Here is a 19021-nt window from a genome sequence, read left to right on the forward strand (position 1 = left end):
ATGGAGGGATGCAATTTTTAATTTTATTCATTTTTAGTAAATTTAAATTTAAATAGCCACATGTAGCTATCAAATTGGACAATGCTGTTCTAGAGCTTATAGAAAAACAATCTAGTTGTGCACTACTTGTTCTTGCACTATTAGTTTTCCCATATCCAGTTTGCAGAAGAGAGTCAAGGCACGCTAGGTTGCTGGCAAGGGTCATGTGTGGTGAAAGGGGAAATGACAAAGTCTGGGCAGCACCCAGAAGGGAGGTTTGGAGCCCCCAAAACTATAGACATCCTGCTGAGAGGGACGCAGCTAGCTAGGCATCTGACCTTATTCTCAGTTCTAACTGTGTGCAAGGGCAGAGCCACTGGTCTGCATGGCAGCAGAGGTGGGCAGGTGGTGCTCAGATATATGATTCTCATGCCAAAAAGGTATGTTCCAGGTGGGGGAAAATTACTTGTGTTAGTCAGGATTTTCTTGATTTCAGATGACAGAAAACTTAACAAACTAGGTGGAGTTAAAAAGGAACATTTACTTTCTTGTTAAAGTGAAATAATCAGGTTAGAGGAGGCCTAGTAAATTTACTTAAATTCTTTTGATGGGAAGCAGGTGGAAAATCCAGGCCATCAGTCAACAAGAGATTTAACTTTGCTTTTATTTGTTAATAAATATATTGCCAAAGCTGACTGGGACCTGCACCTTCCAGCCCCTGCCCACAGGGCAACTGTGCTGGGCATGTCCCCTTGGCAACTGGGGCTTTGCCATGGCCCAGCTGGCACTGTAGGGACCACCAGATGACTTTTGCAATGAGGGGCAGGGAACGTTTGACCCCTTAATTACACTTTTTAGTTGCTCTGGCCTTGCTGTTTCTCAAACTTGTTTTTTAGCTTGCTCCTCCCTCAGGGTCTTTTTACTTACTATTCCCTGTGCCTAGAATGCTTTTCCCAAAGCTCTTTGAAAGGCTTCTTTGCAGAGCGCCTGGGTAGCTTAGTCAATTGGGTGTCTGACCCTTGATTTCAGCTCAAGTCGTGATCTCATGGTGGTGGGGTCGAGCCCCACGTTGGACTTCATGGTGAGTGTGGAGCCTGCTTGGGATTCTCTCTCTCTCTCTCTCTCTCTCTCTCTCTCTCTCTGTCTCTCTCTCTCTCTCTGCTGCTGCTTCCCTGAGCTCTCTCTCTCAAAATAAATAAATAAACATTCAAACACACACACAAATCACTTTAAAAAAAGAAAGAAAGGCTTCTTTGCATCTTTCTCATCTATGCCCAAATGCTACCTCCTTAGAGAAGTTTAAGATGTGCTCTCCACATCCAGTTTCTCTGTCCTCACCAGGCATCTCCCCTTCTTTGTGGCATATTATCAGACATTACGGCATGTCAGCTAGCCTAATCATTGTCTGTCTCCCCACAGAGATGTGAGCTCCAAGGGGGCAGGAGCATTGTCTTATTCACACTCAGTTCAGTGTCTGGCCTTCAGCAGGTGCTTGATAAATATTTGTTGACCACTGGAATACAACACCTTGAATAAACATGTTAGCCTCCACGGGACTTCTTGGACTAAGTCTCTGGTTGTTTAGAAATCTCTGGGGGTGGCTTGGCTATAGAAAGCTGTGAAAAGCAGGCCACTGGGTGTCATGCTGTTCAGAGGGCTCACTGGGCATCTTTCTCTACATCTACATCTTGCCTCTACTGGTGAGGCAACTAAGGGGCAGGGCAGGGTTCCCATTGCTCCAAAGGTATGGAGGTGGTTGGGTAACCTATGGGATACCCTAAGGACATGGGCAGTAATAGGGAGAACCTTGATAAATAAATTCCTGGTCACGTAGTCAGTGACGCTGTTAGGCTACTGACTGTCCTTTTCCAGATGACAGGAGAAGCCTTGCTGGTCTCACGTGACCAGGATTCCAGGGCCCCTCAGCTGCTGCCTGATGGGATCTGCATAGGGGATTATTGATGAAGGGGAGGTGAGGCAGCTCTTTACTGCAACACATGCCTTGCTCTGGGACGGCAGCCAGGCAGCTAATTAGAGAGCCCAGCAGCTGTCCAGCCTTTCAGGCAGCAGGCAGCAGCTACCCAGGGCCAGGGGGTGGGGTGGGAAGGAAAGAGGAGGGGCACAGGGCCAGAGACCACCTTCCAAGGTGTAGGGGATGGGTGGTCAGGGTTTGTTTAGAAGGGGACATGGAGAAAGGCACGCAAGGCAGGAGGGGCTAGTTGGGGAGAAGGAAGGAAGGAGAGGAGGGTGACAGGACAGAGTAGCCTGCAAGTGAGGAAGAAGACAGATTGGTGAGATGTCCGGCAGGCAGAGAAACCTAGACTCTAAGCCCTAAACGAGGGGGCATGGAGTGGAAGGACAGGGTCAAATGGAGCGTGTGGGCAGCCTGTTTCCTAGGTACACCAACCTCTTCCATGGCAGTCAGGCCCAAGGGCTTGGGTCTTCCCCTGGGGGAGCTGAGTCGACACAGGTGCATTTGCACTTTCATATAGTCTCTCACTGACTCCAGAAGTTGCCAAATCTGCTTGTGTTCAGAGCTGGTCTTACTATAGGACAAGTAAAATCAATTCTGCATCCCGTGGGAAGAACCAGGACACTTTGAGTAATCAGAGGGCTCCCCCAGTGGGTTTTGGGGGGCATTTACTCTTTACTTTGTAGGCACCTAGGGTTGAGGGGAGATCTGGGGACGAGGAGATTGAGAGGGACAAAGGGATGTATTTGCCTGCCACTTCCTGGCTCCGGTCTTAGGTTCTGGGCCATGGAGAGAGGGCGGAGAGTGGGGGGAGGTTTGGTTTTTAGGTTCCGGTCAGGGAAGTAGAGCTTCAATCCTGCAAGTCCAGCTTACCCTAAATAGTTATAGTGGAGGGGAGAGAATGATGCACAGGGACTTTCCTGCCAGCAGCTGCTGGTTAAACCTCTTTGGGAAGTGAATGCTATGTGCATGAAAACTGGATGTGCCTTTTGAGAGTGCCAGCACATTGTAGAAATAACAGAATAGGCATTGTTATTCTCTGACCTGAGCCTCAGCTTGGACCCTTGCCCACATAGGAGCCTGCAGTTTCTCCTGGGATGCCTGGGACATTTTGTTCCTTCCCTAGCCTTCCTCGTGTGACATGTCTTCTTTCTTGTCCCTACCCAAGGCATCCACTCGTCTGTCCTGACCCCTCTGTCCAGGTGATGGCTCTTGGAGGTGGGAGGAGAGTGAACATCATCCTTTATTCTCTCATTTGCAAAGATAGCCCTGGCCACTGTAAACCAATATTTATGGTGCTTTGTGGGAGAGAGCCCTTCCATGACGAGGTGGCCTAAAAATTAGGGAAGAACACTAGACATCACTGTTTGGTTGATAACACTGGATGGTGCAATCACCCAAGCATTTAGCTGGGCCCTTCTCAGCCTTGCTTGTCCATCCATCCAAAAGAAATTCCATGGCCTTGAGGAATTCATCATGTGGAGGGGGAAACAGACAATAATAACTTTAAGATGGGACATTATGTTTCAATGGAAGGATGTTCAAAGTCCTGTGGGAACATCAGTGATGGAATAGCTGGGGGCTTAGGAGGGTTCACAAAGGAATGAGGAGGGAGCAGGGTCTCAGAGGAGCACCTGGGCATGTTGATGAAGCTGGACGGACAGACTCAGGCTCTATGCTTACAAATAAGCGGCTTACAGAACAGACTAAGTAGATTATAGTGAATGAGGGACAGGTGCATGCAGACGTATGGGAAGCAGCTTGAAGTCATGATGTATGGGGAGAGGGGTGATTCTGGAGCCTAAAGACCAGGGTTTGAGTCAAATGTGTAGATTTGGCCTAATCTCTTAATGTCTTGAGATTCAGAGTTTTTGTCTCTGAAATGGGGTTGGTGGTGGGAGTGGGGTAGGGTGGGTGGTGATAACTCCTGCCCTCCCTGCAGGAGTCTTGGGAGAATCATGAGAGATGATGTACTGGAAAAAGTGTTTTAAGTTCTGCCCACATTAGTTGCTATAAGGGCTCTTCACACATTCATATGCTCCAAAAACGTCTAGTTCACGCCCTGTGGTCCACAAAGGAGCCTCATGCCACCTACACCAGGGACCTGCTCTGAGGGGCCAAGGAGTGTCAGCGGGGGCTGGGGACAACATGTGTACTTGGAGGCAGGGGTGGGATCCCTGCTAGATTGTTGCCTCCTTGTCCAGCCCCCAGCAGCTCCCTGGTGGAAGAGCCTCAGACCAGGAAGCAGGAGGTGTCCGGTGCCAGGCCAGCCTCGGAAAGGAGCCTCTTCTGACTGCAGCAGCTTCATCTGCCAGGGCGGCATCTCAGCCAGCAGCGGCGGGCTCCCAGGGCTGACTGCAGCGACCAGCAGGCTGTGCTGTCAGGATGTGGGCTTTGGTTTCTGTTTCTGTTTTGTCTCGTGCTTGTTGATGTGGCCTGCTTAGTTCCCCTGGGAAGGGGAAGTGCCGGTGGGTGGGATTGAACTCCCAGGCACAGGTCATGGTGGTACTGGGGGTAGAGGGGGTATCGGACATGCCCCATGAAAGCCCTTTCCTTGAGGTAATGGGTATGTGCCAGGCTGGCTGGGAGAAGGGAGGAGGATCGACAGGTGGGGCAGGTTGAGGCTTCTGTATGTAGAGCAGCTGGGGAGGAGCCAGGGAGCACAGCAGCCCACTGCATTTTGCTCTCCGTCCTTCACTTGTCTCAGTGCAGGAAGAGGGGGGTGCAGCGGCTGGTGACCCAGGGGTGCACAGCCTTCCGGGCCACAAGCACCTGTGCATGCAGTGAATTCTGCCCTTTCACTTCTCCTCGGCTCCCATGCTGCCTTGCAAGTTGTCAGCTCAGGGAGCTCAGAGAGCCTGGGAGGTATGGGCAGGGAGGAAGCTGGCTGTGGGCACCAGCTCGGGTGGTGCCTCTGTGGAGGCCTGCTTGGCCATCCGTGGGGGGAATGGTCCCGGCTTCCACCCCTGTCCTGCTATAGGGCCACACTGCACCTGACTTCTGTCCTTAGTCTCGTGCAGATGGTGCTGCACTCAAGGGGTTTTCCGAGAAGCTTCAGGACTTTCATATAAAGCCAGAATATCTATCAAATGTTCAAATCTTAGGTATATATTAAAAAGATGTATGTGGCCAGGGGCCAGATTTGTATCAGCATGTAGTCTGTTTCTTTAAAACTTTTTTTAATGTGGGTTTTTTTTTTTTTTAGTTCGTTTTTGAGAGACAGAGACAGAATGCTAGTGGGGGAGGGGCAGAGAGCGAAGGAGACACAGAATCTGAAGCAGGCTCAAGCCTCTGAGCTGTCAGCACATAGCCAGATGTGGGGCTAGAACCCACAAACCGTGAGATCATGACCTGAGCTGAAGTCGGATCCTTAACTGACTGAGCCACCCAGGCACCCTTATGTTATTGATGTTAATAGGAAGGGCCTCAACAATCACAGTGATATAATAGAATGAAATAAATATTAGGGTGGTGGGATTATTGCAGGGAGAGGGTCTAGCACACATTTTGTTGGTATGCTTGTTTTTCTGTGTAGTTGTGCTTGACTCCCCAAATTCCCTACTTGCCTGGGGTTCTTGACCGCCCTTGAGAAAGATGTAGCCACTGCAGGGTGAAGGTGAGAGTGTAATTCGAAGCTAAATGAGAATGGCACTGGATTCTAAAATTATACCCCCTCTCAGATTTACAAATGTGCACACATTTACTCATGGTGCAAGAAGCCCTAAGTCCTAGCCCTGAGTGTGAATTGCCTGGGATCCATCCCAGGCTGTCATTGCTGGATTAACCAGACCTGAGCAAGCAGGATGGCACAGAGGAGGTGATAGGTTCCAGGACAGGGGCCCAGTGGCCTGGATGGACTGACTGCCTGGTACTGAACCCGGAGCCCAGGCAATTGTAGCGTTCACCTTGAGGCTGCCCATCCGACTAGCCTGGTGGGTTGGAGCTGGGGCAGTTGAAGCTAATGAACGCCTCCTCTTTTATTCCCAGGGACACATGGAAGCCATCCATCCACTAGCCGAGGATCAGCTGAGCCCTGGGGCTGATGCTTGCCCACACTGCTGAGAATGGCACGGAGGCCCAGCCAGGCAGCAGGAGAAAGGTTAACCTGGGACACTCCTGGACAGTGATCCTGATGTCTGTTCTGAGTTGTGCACTCAAGGGTGTGATAAGTGAGTATGTTACAGGATCCCCAGGGATCACCAGCCCTCCCTGCCTCGGCAGCATGGTCACAGGTCTGGAGGTTCTCATTATGAGCCTGTGTTCTGTCCAAGGGCCTGTCACAGGGCTATAGTTGTAGAATAGGAGGGGAATGTCCAGCAGTTTCAGGCCGTTTCATGTGTTGGAGCCATCTTATAGCCACATGGCCTCTAAAAACTGTGCCAGACCCAGATTGGCTGACACAAATGATGTCAGACACCCAGCACATAGGAGATGACATCTTCCCAAATTCTCTCTCTTAACTGTAGGCTCGTGGATGCTTTGGGCCCTGGGCTTTACCTCTCTGCAATGAGAACTGTACCTCATCTGGGATTCCAGATTCTGCTCCGATGCTATGAACAGTTCACAAGGCCTTGGGTAGAGCACCCAGGGCATTGGGAGGTGAGGGATTGGTGGTGCCTTAGCTGCCATAAAAGTGGCCACCAAGGGGTCAAGAGGAGCAAGTTCTCTGCTGCTTTTGGCCTGTTAGGAGGAAGTTTTCCTCCTCCCAAGTCCAGACAAGCTGCATGGAGAGCAGGGGACCCCCAACTGTGGAGTCTCACCTGTCCTCATATGGGCTTTCTTTCCAGCCTTAACCTCTGGCTTTTCCTCAGTGGTGCTTTAGAAAATGACGATTGGTTGGGGCTTCTGGGTGGCTCAGTTGGTTGAGCATCTGACTTTGGCTCAGGTCATGATCTCACGGTTCGTGGGTTTGAGCCCCACGCCGGGCTCTGTGCTGATGGCTCATCGCCTGGAGCCTGCTTCTTGGATTCTGGGTCTCCTTCTCTGCCCCTTTCCCGCTCACGCTCTGTCTCTTTCTCTCTCTCAAAAGTAAATAAACTTACAAATTAAAAAAAAAAAAAAAAAAGACAATTGGCTGCTTTCCCAAGCCCCAAAGGCTTGTCTGGCCTAAAGGCTATTGTCTGCATAGGGCAAACAGTCCCAGTGAGGGATCAGGGACCAGCAGGCAGGGAAGTCCCCTGGAAGACAGGGCAGGGAGAGCCAGTGCTTTTACACTCCTGACTGGATGGGCTATTGGGAGCTGCTGGGCTAGCATATAGGAACCGGGAGGCTTAGCTTCCACACAGGAGCATGCAGGGAGGGCAAAGGGTAACTAGGTAATTCTCAGCTGTAGGTAGATGTTGACTCTAGTGCCAGTGGGAGTTTAAAACTCAGGGCTAGCATTTATTTTTCACTCAGCCTGGGCTTGCAAAATCAGTTTATGGTTGGAGGCTCTTTCAGGAAGTTGATTTGTAGCTAGGGTAGTGCAAGCCTGAACTATGGGTGTGGGGTGGGTGCACAGAGATGGCCACAGAGGCCACTGTGGGAGCACGGTGACTCAGACCAGAGACCTATTCCCCACATAACACAGAGTTCCCCAGGGCAATCTACACCATCATCCCTAAGACTGTTGTACCCTTTGGTCCAGTGATCCCATTTCTGGAGTTATTAAGAAATCTTTCTTTAAGGTACGCCTGGGTGACTCAGTCAGTCAAGTGTCCAGCTCTTGATCTTAGCTCAGGTCTTTATTATTATTATTTTTTATTAGTTATTTATCTTTTTTTTTCCTTCCAAGATTGTATTTAAATTCAAGTTAGTTAACATATAGTTTAGTATTGGTTTCAGAATTAGAATTTAGTGATTCATCACTTACATATAATACCCAGTGCTCATCACAAGTACCCACCTTAATAGCCATCTCCCATCTAGCCCTTCCCCCACCTGCCTACTTCCATCAATCCTCAGTTTGTTTTCGATAGTTAAGAGTCTCTTATGGTTTGCCTTCCTCTCTGTTTTTAGCTGATTTTTCCTTCCCTTCCTCTATGTTCATCTGTTTTGTTTCTTAAATTCCACATATGAGTGAAATCACGTGGTATTTGTCTTTCTCTGACTTATTTTGCTTAGCATAATACACTCCAGTTTCATCCACATCATTGCAAATGGCAAGATTTCATTCTTTTTGATGGCTGAGTAATATTCCATTGTATATTTATACCACATCTTCTTTATCCATTCATCAGTTGATGGACATTTGGTCAGCTCAAGTCTTTATCTCAGGGTTGTGAGTTCAAGCCCTGTGTTAGGCTCTACACCCAGCATGGAGCCTACTTAAAAAAAAAAAAAAAGAAATCTTTCTTTAGGATATATTCCTAGAGAAGGAAAAGGCTGAATTCTTTTGTTACAGGCATAAAAAAAGATGTTTCTTGTGGTGTCATTGTAATAGTGAGAGTGGGAAACAATTGTTCTCTCTCCCTTTTCTGAACACCTAAGTTAAGTAAATTATAGTTTTCCACCTGGTGGAATATCACATAGCCATTATAATAATGAGAACAAAAGCAATATAACAACTGGGGGAAATGATTATTTTATAATAAGTGAAAATGTCAGGTTACAGAATAAGTACATTAAAGCAACTTGTAAAATAAACACATGAGAAAAAATTGCAAGGGAGAAGTGATAATGGCTGCTAGTTTGGTGGAATTATGAATTCTTTTTCTTTCTATGATACATGGATTTGCTTCTTTTAAAGCTAAGTGTAATCCGGGTGAATATACAACACACCATTAACAGTGACTTTCTCTAAGATGTGGGGTGATGGAAGATATTTACTTTCTAGGTCATTCCTTTCCATAATGTTTAAATTTCAGGTGTGAGCACATGTTACTTTTATAATCAGGAAAAATAATAAAGATATTTTAAAATGTTAGCATTGAAAAATTTTAAAGGCTATATCTGCCAAGAAAGGGGAGACGAGAAAGGCTGAGCTGCTAGCTGTTTACACCTGCCCTTATCAGTGTTTAAGAGCCTGTGCCTGTGTGGGCCCATTCATTCATTCATTCATTCATCCATGCCAGAAGTATTAGTGGGTCTTATCACCAGGCACTGTTGTAGGCACTGGGAACCCAGCAGTGAACAAGACAGAGCCCCTGCCCTCATGGAGCATTCATTCTAGTTGGAGGAGACAGACAACAAACAAGTAGCAAAATAGTAGAAAGTGAAAGTGCTGGAGGAATGAAATATGATGATGTCAGTGATGGGAAGGCTGTTTTGGATTCGAGACCAGAGAAGGTCTCAGGGGTGACGGTTGAGCTGAGATCTGAGTAACAATAGAGAAGCAGCCAAGTGAGGTCTGGAAAGAGCCTTGCAGGCAACACTCAGGATGCCCAGCCTCAGGGCCCCAACTGCTAGGTGCCCTTTACTGCCTGAGCCCTGGCGAACCTCTGTGCCAGGCTGACTGTGTTCCCCAGGCCCACTTGTCCTCCTGTGTCTGCCAGCTGGGATTTGCTTAGCATCTGAGGCCTTCTAAAATCCTCTTTGGCCTGCTGCTTTGTGTGGAATGGTTGCTCCTGACACTCTCCCTGGTGCTGCTCCAGGCACCAGGCTTCTCTGGGCAGTGTGATGCTGGTCACTGCTCTTGGCTGAATGTCCATGGCAGGGCTGGGCCATCTGAGATTCCCAGCCAATATGAGGGTGGGCTGGCAGTCAGGGTAGCTTGACAGGGACCAGTGTGTGTCTTGGTGAAAGGCCTTTGAATGGCACACACCTTGAGGCCCTCAGAGGTGGCTGCTACCATAGTCCTGTGAGGGTCCACTATGACCCTGGAGGATCATTGTGTGGATCTTGCCAGAACTTGGCCTTAGAACAGAACTTGGCCTCTCAGAATAGGACGACAGCCTGCAATGGCTCTGACACCTGTTCTGGGCTTCATTGATGATCTACCTAGAGGTTCATGTTGCTCTTGCTTCTTGTTTCCTCTCCATATACCATCCTAGTCTTCCAGAAGCAGAAACTCAAAGTGGTGGTGCCTATAGAGGAGCCTGTAGTCAGCTTCAAGGGCAGTGCAGTGTGCTGATTGGGAATGAAGGCTCTGGAGCCAGACTTGCTGGGTTTGAATCCTAGCTCTGGCTTTTATAGCTGTAATTCTTAAGACTTATTAAAACTTCCCCTTCCTCAATTGCCCCATCTATAAAATAGGCTTGAATATTATCTGAGTTAATACCTGGTAAGTGCTGAGAAGAGTGGCTGATGATTACTGTGACTTGGGAGGTAGCAGGAAGACCATCCCAAAGAGTTTTCTGGGGGATGCCCATAGCAAGAAAGGGTGGAACTCTATAGTGTCTGGGCTAGCCAGTGACCACAGGTATTTAGCTCTGCTTGTTTCCTTTCTGGCCCTGAAGCAAGCCCATATGTTCCTCCCACCCTCACCCCTCCCAACTTGATTACCACAGTGCAAGGTGAGGATGGTTTCAGACCTTGCATCTTTCACCCAGATGTTAGGACACCTGCCCAGCCCTCATAGATTCCACTCACTTCCAGCACAGAGCCTATCAGGGGGCTGGACTCAGAGTCCCCCCCCCCCCCCCCGCCTCCACTGCCTTGCTCCCAGGGGCCCCCTATAAGGGCTGTGTCTCTCCCCAGCACATGGAACTGTAGCGATTTTGGTGCCTAGGAATGGGGAAGTAAATGAGGTGAAAGAGGCCTAGTAATGAGGCGAAGCCCCGCCCAGCCTGGTTGCATGTAAGAGGAATCCCGATTTTCTATCAAGATGCTCCTCTGGACAGAAATTCCCAGAGTCATTGTGTTGTGGCACCTTAGCTTCCTGGAACAAGATGAGAGTTTTGAGTAAAACCAAAGGCGGTTGCCTTATCTGGTTTTGCCTCCAGCCTGTCTCAGACTTGTGGCATTCTCTTCGCCCCTCTCAACTTGCTGTGCTCGCTGCGTAGGGAATAACTCAGCAGGTTCTGGAAGCTGGTGAGATACTCCTAGGGAGCAAGATTCTGAACCCCTCCCTACAAAGTCATTTATCACCTGTCCCCTTGGGGGGGGGACAGTGCCCTGCTCTGCCAAGTCACCTTGAGTTCTGGCCCTTGGCTGGAACTCCGTATTCCCAGGCCCTTTTATCAACAAGTATGAAGGCTCTTGTACATGAGTGTTGTTCTCCATATCCTGCATATGAAACTGTCCACAGCTCTTTTCTCCTTCTTGTTTTCATCCTTGTGCACGCTCTCCTCCTCACTTCACTTTGAGTTTTCTTTCCTGGGCCATCTGTCTTTGTGTCATCGTTCTCAGGATGGTTGTGTTTGTCACCAGGAGAAAGAGGCCAATGTCCAGTGAGCTACTGGTTCTTCCTGATGCAGGCCTTCCCAGGTCTCTGATCTCAGTGCCAAGCAAGGAGGTACTGGAAGAATGTGGGGAAAGGGCTCGGGTGGGGGGAGGCCTGGGCAGGGATAGAGGTCTGTTGGGCCAGCAGAGGGTCGGGGAGCCTGTCCCAGCTCAAAGTTTAAGCATGGCTCCTGTGAGTATTAGCAGTGGGTTCAGGAAGTGGAGTTTTGCAAATCTACCCAAGCCAATGCCGCTTCTAATGTTAGTGTCTGTCCCACCACGGTGTGAGCTGCCATCCCAGCTGATAACACTGTCTCACATCCCCTTTCTCTGTCTTCCCCCCTCATCTCCTGGCTCCAGCCAGGATATCCAGTTTCCCCTTTTTGTCTCACATGGACTAGGAGTGTTCTTCTGGCAAAACCCCACAGACACAGCCTGACCTGGCCTAGGTATGCTTCCCCTCTGCCTACCCATGTTCCTCCAGGTAGGGAAGGTTCCAGAAATGGAATCCAGGCCTTGGACTCACCCTGTTCTCTCTTCTCCATCCTCTCTTCTGTTCAACATCTTGCCCTCCTTCCACTGTTTAATGGCTATTCCTTTGTTCTTGCTTGCTTCTGCTCTAAGGTTTGGAGGTCCAGCTCTTTAAAGTCACCTGCTTCCAGGGGGTGTGACTGGACCCCACGAGTTGTTACTGACTGGGAAACCTTGGCCATCTCTAAAGATGAGCCCAAGGGGCAAGGAGAGCAGGGTTTTAAAGTCAACATTAAGGTGGGGTGCTGACCCGAGGACTCCATTAGTTATGTCAGGATGCTGCATAGGATGAACAGGATCCTGTGGGCCAGAGGGTCCAGAGGTGCAAGTGCAGGTCAGGTGGACAGACCTAAGTTCAGAGGGGCCTGAGTGGGTGGGAAACAAAGTGGTTTCCAGGCCACCACAGGCCCGCCTGCCTGGGGTCATGGGCCCCTCCTCATTCTCAGTGAGTTTCCCTGGAGCTTCAATCTGTTCTCTCCCACTCCAGGGGTCTAAAAGCCTATTGGGGGTTCAGGATAGAATGAGGGTGTGAGAAGCTTGCCAGGAATGCTGGCCCTTTCATTCCACCCTTCTTTTCAAGCCTGGACCTCAGAGGGCTAGTTCTGAGTGCCGCCCCCCCCCCCCCTTCATTAAACCTCCCCAGCCACACAGAGGCTGGAAGCTGGCCAAGCCCTCCTCTACGAAACCTTTGTTTCCTCAGGGGCTGCGTGTGTGGTTATTGGTTTCACAGGGTTGCTTGGCTGCTGGGCTGTGCTCTGGGTGGAGGTGAAAACCTGACCTGCTTGGCAAGGAAGGCTGCCCAAGTGAGGACAGGGGCAGAATGTCCCACCTTGGGTACGAGGTGGCACTCAAAGCGGGAGAAGCTCACCAGGAAGCCCATCTCTGTGCCAGAAGTGACAGCCACACTTTCTTGAGCATTTGCTATATTCAGTAGCGTCTATTAGCTCATTCATCCTTACAGTCATCCTCGGAAGTAGTTACTCTTGTTATTTTCCCTTTATCTATAAGGAAACTGAGGAAAAAAGGAAATCGTTTTATAGAAAGGTCTGGTAACGTGCCCTGGAGCCCACAGGTGAAGGGTACCAGCCTGTTTGAATCAGAAAGTTAGAGTCTAGGGCCCCTGGGCTTAACCACTTTATGCTATTCAAACCTGTGAGGCATGGTTTGTTGTTGGTGATGATGGCTCAGGAGGGAACAGCCTGCATTAATTTTTCAGGACTTCAGGTGTCCTAAGGTTCATTTGTCTGGCAAGTTTGTTGAATATCTTCTCTATACAAGGCACAAAGATGATTAATACATATTCATACAACAAACAGTTTTAAGTTAAATTTTATTTTTGTAAAAGTTTATACATACTTGGTAGAAAAAATTTTTAGACTATACCAGAAGTTTAAAAAAGGAAATAAAAATCACTTGTGATGTCACCCTCCAGAGATGATTATGGCTAATTTTTTGTACGTTTACATGTATGTAGGCTTTTGCAAAATCAAAATCATATTAATTATTTAGTTTTGAATCCTGCTTTTTTTTCCTCTTAACATTATAATAAACGTTCATCAAGGGGCCACTGGTGCATAGCAAAGCATAGTGCTAACTGTTGTCACAGAAGTGAACTGGGTGCAGAGGTGGACAAACAGGGCAGCAGATAGCTCTGGAATTGGAGGTGTTTAGGAAAATCTTCACAGAGGAGCTGGACCTTGAAGATTATGGGCTCATGGGCCATAGGTTGGGGGTGGTGGTGGCTGTAGCAGTTGGGAAAGGCACCCCAGGTAGCAAAAGCAGTAATGAAAAGATCCAGAGGACAAGATCTGAGGCAGAGGTGGCTCATAAAGGGCTTTGCCAGCCATCCCTAGGGGTTTGAGCCTTATTGCATAGATGGTAAAGATCCACTAATAGGCCCACATGGGGAGAAATATCAAATTCATGTTTGAGAAAGATTGCTGTTTTTACATACTCTTTAAAAAAATTTTTTTTAACGTTTATTTGAGAGACAGAGATAGAGCACCAGTGGGGGAGGGGCAGAGAGAGAGGGAGACACAGATCTGAAGCAGGCTCCAGGCTCTGAGCTGTCAGCACAGAGCCGGACGTGGGACTCAAACCCACAAACTGTGAGATCACGACCTGAGCTGAAGTCAGATGCTTACCCAACCAAGCCACCCCGGCGCCCTCTACATGCTCTTAGTGTGATGAGTGGATTGAAAAGGAATAGGCACCTTCCAGGCACCCCCTGGAAGACACCTGGGGGCATCTGGGTGAGAGATGGTGACAGCTTAAAGCAGAGCAGCAGCAATGAGAAAGAGGAGTGAAGAGGAAGAGATGATTTCAAAGATATTTAAATGGTGGAAAGGACAGGAGGTAATGGCTGACTTGGTGGCCTTGCCATGTGACTTATTTTGATCAAGAAGATGTTAGTGGGCATGAGTTAACCAGAGTCTTGAAAAGCACGGGTGCAGCAGGGCTTGCTCATTCATGTGCTTCTGCCCTTGCCATGAGAAAGCGTGCCTGGGATGTGAGATAAGTAGATAAGAGCCACCCCAGCCAAGGATAGGACAGAACCCCCAAATGACCAGCAGTCTCATGATCAAGGCCACCCAAGATCCCCTAACCCACAGACACACAAGTAGTAGTAACAAATGAGAGTTGATTGAAGCCACTGAGTTTTGGAATGACTTACATAGCAATTATAAACTATTAATAAATGTCTTTTTTTTTTTTTCATTGAATGCTGTGTGCCAGACACTATTGTAGGCAGTGGGGATGCAGTACTGAACCAGACGGACAAGGTCCTTATTCTCAGGGAGCTCATGTTCAAGTGGAGACGCAGCAGAGGAAGTTAGCATGACACTAGAGCCTCTGGCTGCTAACTGGGTGCTTGGTGGTTCCTTTAATCAGAGTGGGGTCACAGGAGGAAGACAAGTTTTGGGGAAAATATAATGAGTCTGATTTAGGAAAGGATTTGAGGTGCCTATAGGACATTTAGGTGGAGGTGTTCAGGAAGGAGTGGGATACAGAGGTGCAGAACACAGGAAAAACATCTGGATGGGGACTGAATGTTATCAACATAATAAAACAGGAAATCATCTGGGCCAAGGAGAGAGAGAGTGAGTGCTATGGCTATTCAGTGGTGGGGAGGGGAGGACTGTGGCGGGGAGGATGAAAAAGATTTTGTTCTGAAGGTAACCTGGAAGCTGGGTTTGTGCTTGTGGAGGTGAGATGAAAGGCCACAGGAAACAGACAGATAGAATCTACAAGGAGGGGAGGGAAGACCGGGAGAGCTGGCCTGTGAGAATAAGGCTGAAAAAGTAGGCTGGCATGAGATCCTAGTGAGTCTTGAATGCCAGGCCAAGGATGCTGTGGCATTTCATTAGGAAATGGGGGGCCACTGAATGTTTTTGAGGAGGGGAGTACCATCAGGCGCACATGTCTAGATGGGCAGTGGTGTGCAGGGGGATGGGTGCTGAAGCAGAAACCAGGAGATGTGGATCCTAGTCTTAGCCTTTCCATCTACTGGCCCTGAGATATGGGGCAAATGACCTCTCTCTGAGCCCCAACTGTCCCTCTTAAAAAACAGGAGTTAAACTACCTGTCATTCATATGAATCTTAATTTTGTAAAAACCAATGACAAAATGTAAATGGAAGTGCTTGGAAGACCACAAAGCAATCCACAAGGGAGGGTATTGAGGTGGGTTATTAATTGTGACTAGGTCTGTGTTAGCTGAGAGATGAGGCTGGGATTCCCAGACAGGCATGCAGACTACATATGCATCTTGTTAACCTCTGTCCCCTCTCCCACCTTGACAGAGTGTCAAGCCTGGTGTCCACTGGCAGCTGGCAGAGCTGGGATGCATGTTTTCATCATCTGCCTTTCCATTCCTGATGCAGCCCTGAACTGCTCCCCTCACCCCCCTCACACACACACCCAAACATGCATCGTTTAGAGACTGCCTGCTCTGGAGAGGCCTGTGCCAAGGCTGCAGAACAGAGGACTGGAAAATAGTCCCTTCCCTCAAGGAATACACAGCTAGCTAGCTGTGTACTAGCTAGCTGGATCAGAGGGCATATGCCTTATAACAGCGTACGGGGTGGCACTGGAGAAAGAGGCAATTGAGTCATCCAGACAGTCACTGATGGAGGACAAGGAGAAAGCTGAGAGATCTGGGGGCCAGCCTTCAGGGAAGCAGGATGGAGCCTTAAAGACTGGTGGGGTTGAGAAGAGAGGAGAGGAAGGCAATAAGAAGTAAGAGAGGACTGTCAGCCCACTGGTTTCCTTTCAACATTGAAACTAACACCAAAACCTGCTTAATGGAGCAGTGAAAGACAAATGTGACCACAACGAGCTTCCACTTTCCACCCATTAGGATGACCATCATCAAAAAACCAGAAAATAACAAGTGCTGGCAAGGATGTGGAGAAATTGGAATCCTTGAGTACTGTTGGTGGGAACGTAAAATGGTATGGCTGCTGTGGAAAACAGCAAGGCTATTCCTCAGAAAATAAACACAGAATCACCATATGATTCAGCAATTCTACTCCTGGATATAAATCCAAAAGAATTGAAAGCAGAGACTAGAACAGATATCTGTATACCCATGTTCATAGCAGCAGTGTTCACAATAGCCAAAAGGTGGAGGCAACCCATTCATGGACAAATGGATAAATAAAAGGTGACATAGGGGGTGCCTGGGCGGCTCAGTGGATTAAGCGTCCGACTTCAGCTCAGGTCATTGTCTCACATCTCGTGAGTTCGAGCCCTGCATCAAGCCCTACATCAAGCTCTGTGCTGACAGCTCAGAGCCTGGAGCCTGCTTCAGATTCTGTGTCTCCCTCTCTCTCTCTCTCTCTGCCCCTCCCCTGCTCATGCTCTGTCTCTCTCTTAAAAATAAACATTAAAAAATGTTTTTTAATGTGACGTATCTAGATAGCTAGCTAGATCACAGTGGAATGAATATTATTCAGCCTTAAAAAGTGAAGGACATTCTGACACATGCTTACAACATGGATGAACCTTGCAGACATGATGCTCAGTGAAATAAGCCAGTCTTAAAAGGGCAATTACAATATGATGCCACTGAAAAGAGGTAACTAGAGTAGTAAAATTCATAGAGACAGAAGGTGGAATGATGGTTGCCAGGGCGGGGGGGAGGGGGTGGGAAGCGAGTGTTTGATGAGTATGGAATTTCAGTTTGGGATAATGAAAAAATTTTGGAGATGGATGGTGGTGACAGTTGCACAACAGTGTGACTGTACTTAATGTCACTGAACTGTACACCTAAAAATGGCTAACGCGGTACATGTTATGTATATGTTAACTAACACACACACACAAGATAAATGTGATAAGTTGCTTAGAAAGATCCCAGAAATATGAGTGATGTGGAGTTGTTTGAAAAGAAGTGCAGGAAGAGATGAATCAGCTAGTAGCCTAGAAATGGGGGTGACTGGCAGGCCAGGACAGCCAGCTCTTCCACTGACCACAGATAATCCAAACAAAGCTTAGGGAGTGCAGGATATACCTCCTTCCAATAGTACTTGAGTAGGGCTGGTCAGAGGAAGCCAGTGGAACTTTTAATTTTCTTCCTTTCATTTCTCATGCCCACCTGGCTAAGGTGAGGAATAGGGAATAAAGTAATGAACATGAAATAGGGTCAAGAATATGACTGGTAACGAAAGAGAAAGGTAGAGGCAGGTTTGGAATCCCCTCCAGCCTGGTCATGGCAGAGACCTGAGCTGCACGTGGGAAGGCAGGAGGAGGGCTCCGTCCCTCCTTCCCTCACCTGTCTCCTTTGTGTCCCAGCAGCCAGCCCCACTCGGCGCCATGGCATCTGCCGAGCCCCTGACGGCGCTGTCCCGCTGGTACCTGTATGCCATCCACGGCTACTTCTGCGAGGTGATGTTCACGGCGGCCTGGGAGTTCGTGGTGAACTTTAACTGGAAGTTCCCTGGGGTTACGAGCGTGTGGGCTCTCTTCATCTACGGCACCTCCATCCTCATCGTGGAGCGCATGTACCTGCGCCTGCGCGGCCGCTGCCCACTGCTGGTGCGCTGCCTCATCTACACGCTTTGGACCTACCTGTGGGAGTTCACCACCGGCTTCATCCTGCGCCAGTTCAACGCCTGTCCCTGGGACTATTCCCAGTTCGACTTTGACTTCATGGGCCTCATCACCCTGGAGTACGCCGTGCCCTGGTTCTGCGGGTCCCTCATCATGGAGCAGTTCATCATCCGCAACACCCTCCGCCTCCGCTTTGACAAGGACGCTGAGCCCGGGGAGCCCAGTGGCCCCCTGGCGATGGCCAACGGCCACGTCAAGACAGACTGAATGGGGCTGGTGGGTGGGGCCCGGGGCTCTCTCATGGACCCCGTGGACAGAGGTACCAAGCTGGTGGGGTTACGTCTTCTGAACAGCACAAGCCCTGGCCCGGGTCTGGCCTCAGCCCCTTAGGGCACACACCCTCGCCGTCCACCGGGGGCGGGACCGGGGGCGGGGCCAGGTGTGGGGGGCGGGTGTCGAGGTAGCCCGGGGACTCTGGGAAGGGTCTGTGGATCCCTGCCCAGCTCAGAGGCTGGCGGCCAGAGGCCTATGGCTAAGCAGCGATTTGACCACCTGGGTGACTTTGGAAGCAGCAGGCCCTGTCCTGGCTAAGGGACTCTGAGAATGGGGCAGAAGATGAGAAGCCTGAGGAGGCCTGAGGAGGCTCTGGGCTGCTGCGAGGCCTCCTCTCTCCTCTCACGTGGTTTAAGTTGGGCTTTGGCTGGTTCCATTAGGCAATATTCAGGTGCTTGCTTGCAACCAATACCTCCCCGGGGGCCTGCTGAGCTGCAGCCTAAGGACAGACTGGGCAGCCAGGAGGCTGCTTGGCAGTAGTGCTGGTCTGCCAGGGCTGGAGGCCTTCCCTTGGCTCCTCTCCCCTCCCCCAGGGCTCCAACGCTCCCTTGGCCTTCTGGGGACCCCCCCACCCTGGTGCTGGATTCCCACCAACCTTGGGCTTTTGGAGGTTTCAATCCCTGTGTGTTCGGTGGCGTTTCCCCCCTTTCTCTTTTATTTTCAAGGCTTTTACCACTAGCAGCCCCTTTATCCGTGTCTGTCATCCCCACCGGCCCCCCTCCCCAACTCCCTGATCAACACAGCAGCTGCCAGAGATAGAACCCTGAGACAGACCCTGCCCACCCTGTTGCCGCCTTCCCTCCACTATTTCTGCTGGCCTGATGACTGGGAAGTTCCCCTTTTACACCTCCCC

At 49.4% G+C, this 19021-nt stretch overlaps 1 protein-coding gene across 4 annotated transcripts in view; it reads left to right on the plus strand.

Annotated features, from left to right (window-relative positions):
* The window catches only part of TMEM229B (transmembrane protein 229B), a 35989-nt gene extending 16968 nt beyond the window's left edge, over positions 1 to 19021 (plus strand). The window contains exons 1-3 of one of the 4 annotated variants that reach the window (XM_049612618.1): positions 3902 to 4510; positions 5939 to 6120; positions 17581 to 19021. In XM_049612618.1, the coding sequence (XP_049468575.1) occupies positions 17599 to 18102 (504 nt within the window). In that variant the 5' untranslated portion in view covers positions 3902 to 4510; positions 5939 to 6120; positions 17581 to 17598 and the 3' untranslated portion in view covers positions 18103 to 19021. Of the gene's footprint in view, positions 1 to 3901; positions 4511 to 5938; positions 6121 to 17577 lie in introns of those variants that run through there. The other 3 variants (XM_049612619.1, XM_049612617.1, XM_049612620.1) reach the window with 3 other exon arrangements.

The sequence above is a fragment of the Panthera uncia genome (genome assembly GCF_023721935.1).
Source record: "Panthera uncia isolate 11264 chromosome B3 unlocalized genomic scaffold, Puncia_PCG_1.0 HiC_scaffold_1, whole genome shotgun sequence".
NCBI lineage: Eukaryota > Metazoa > Chordata > Mammalia > Carnivora > Felidae > Panthera > Panthera uncia.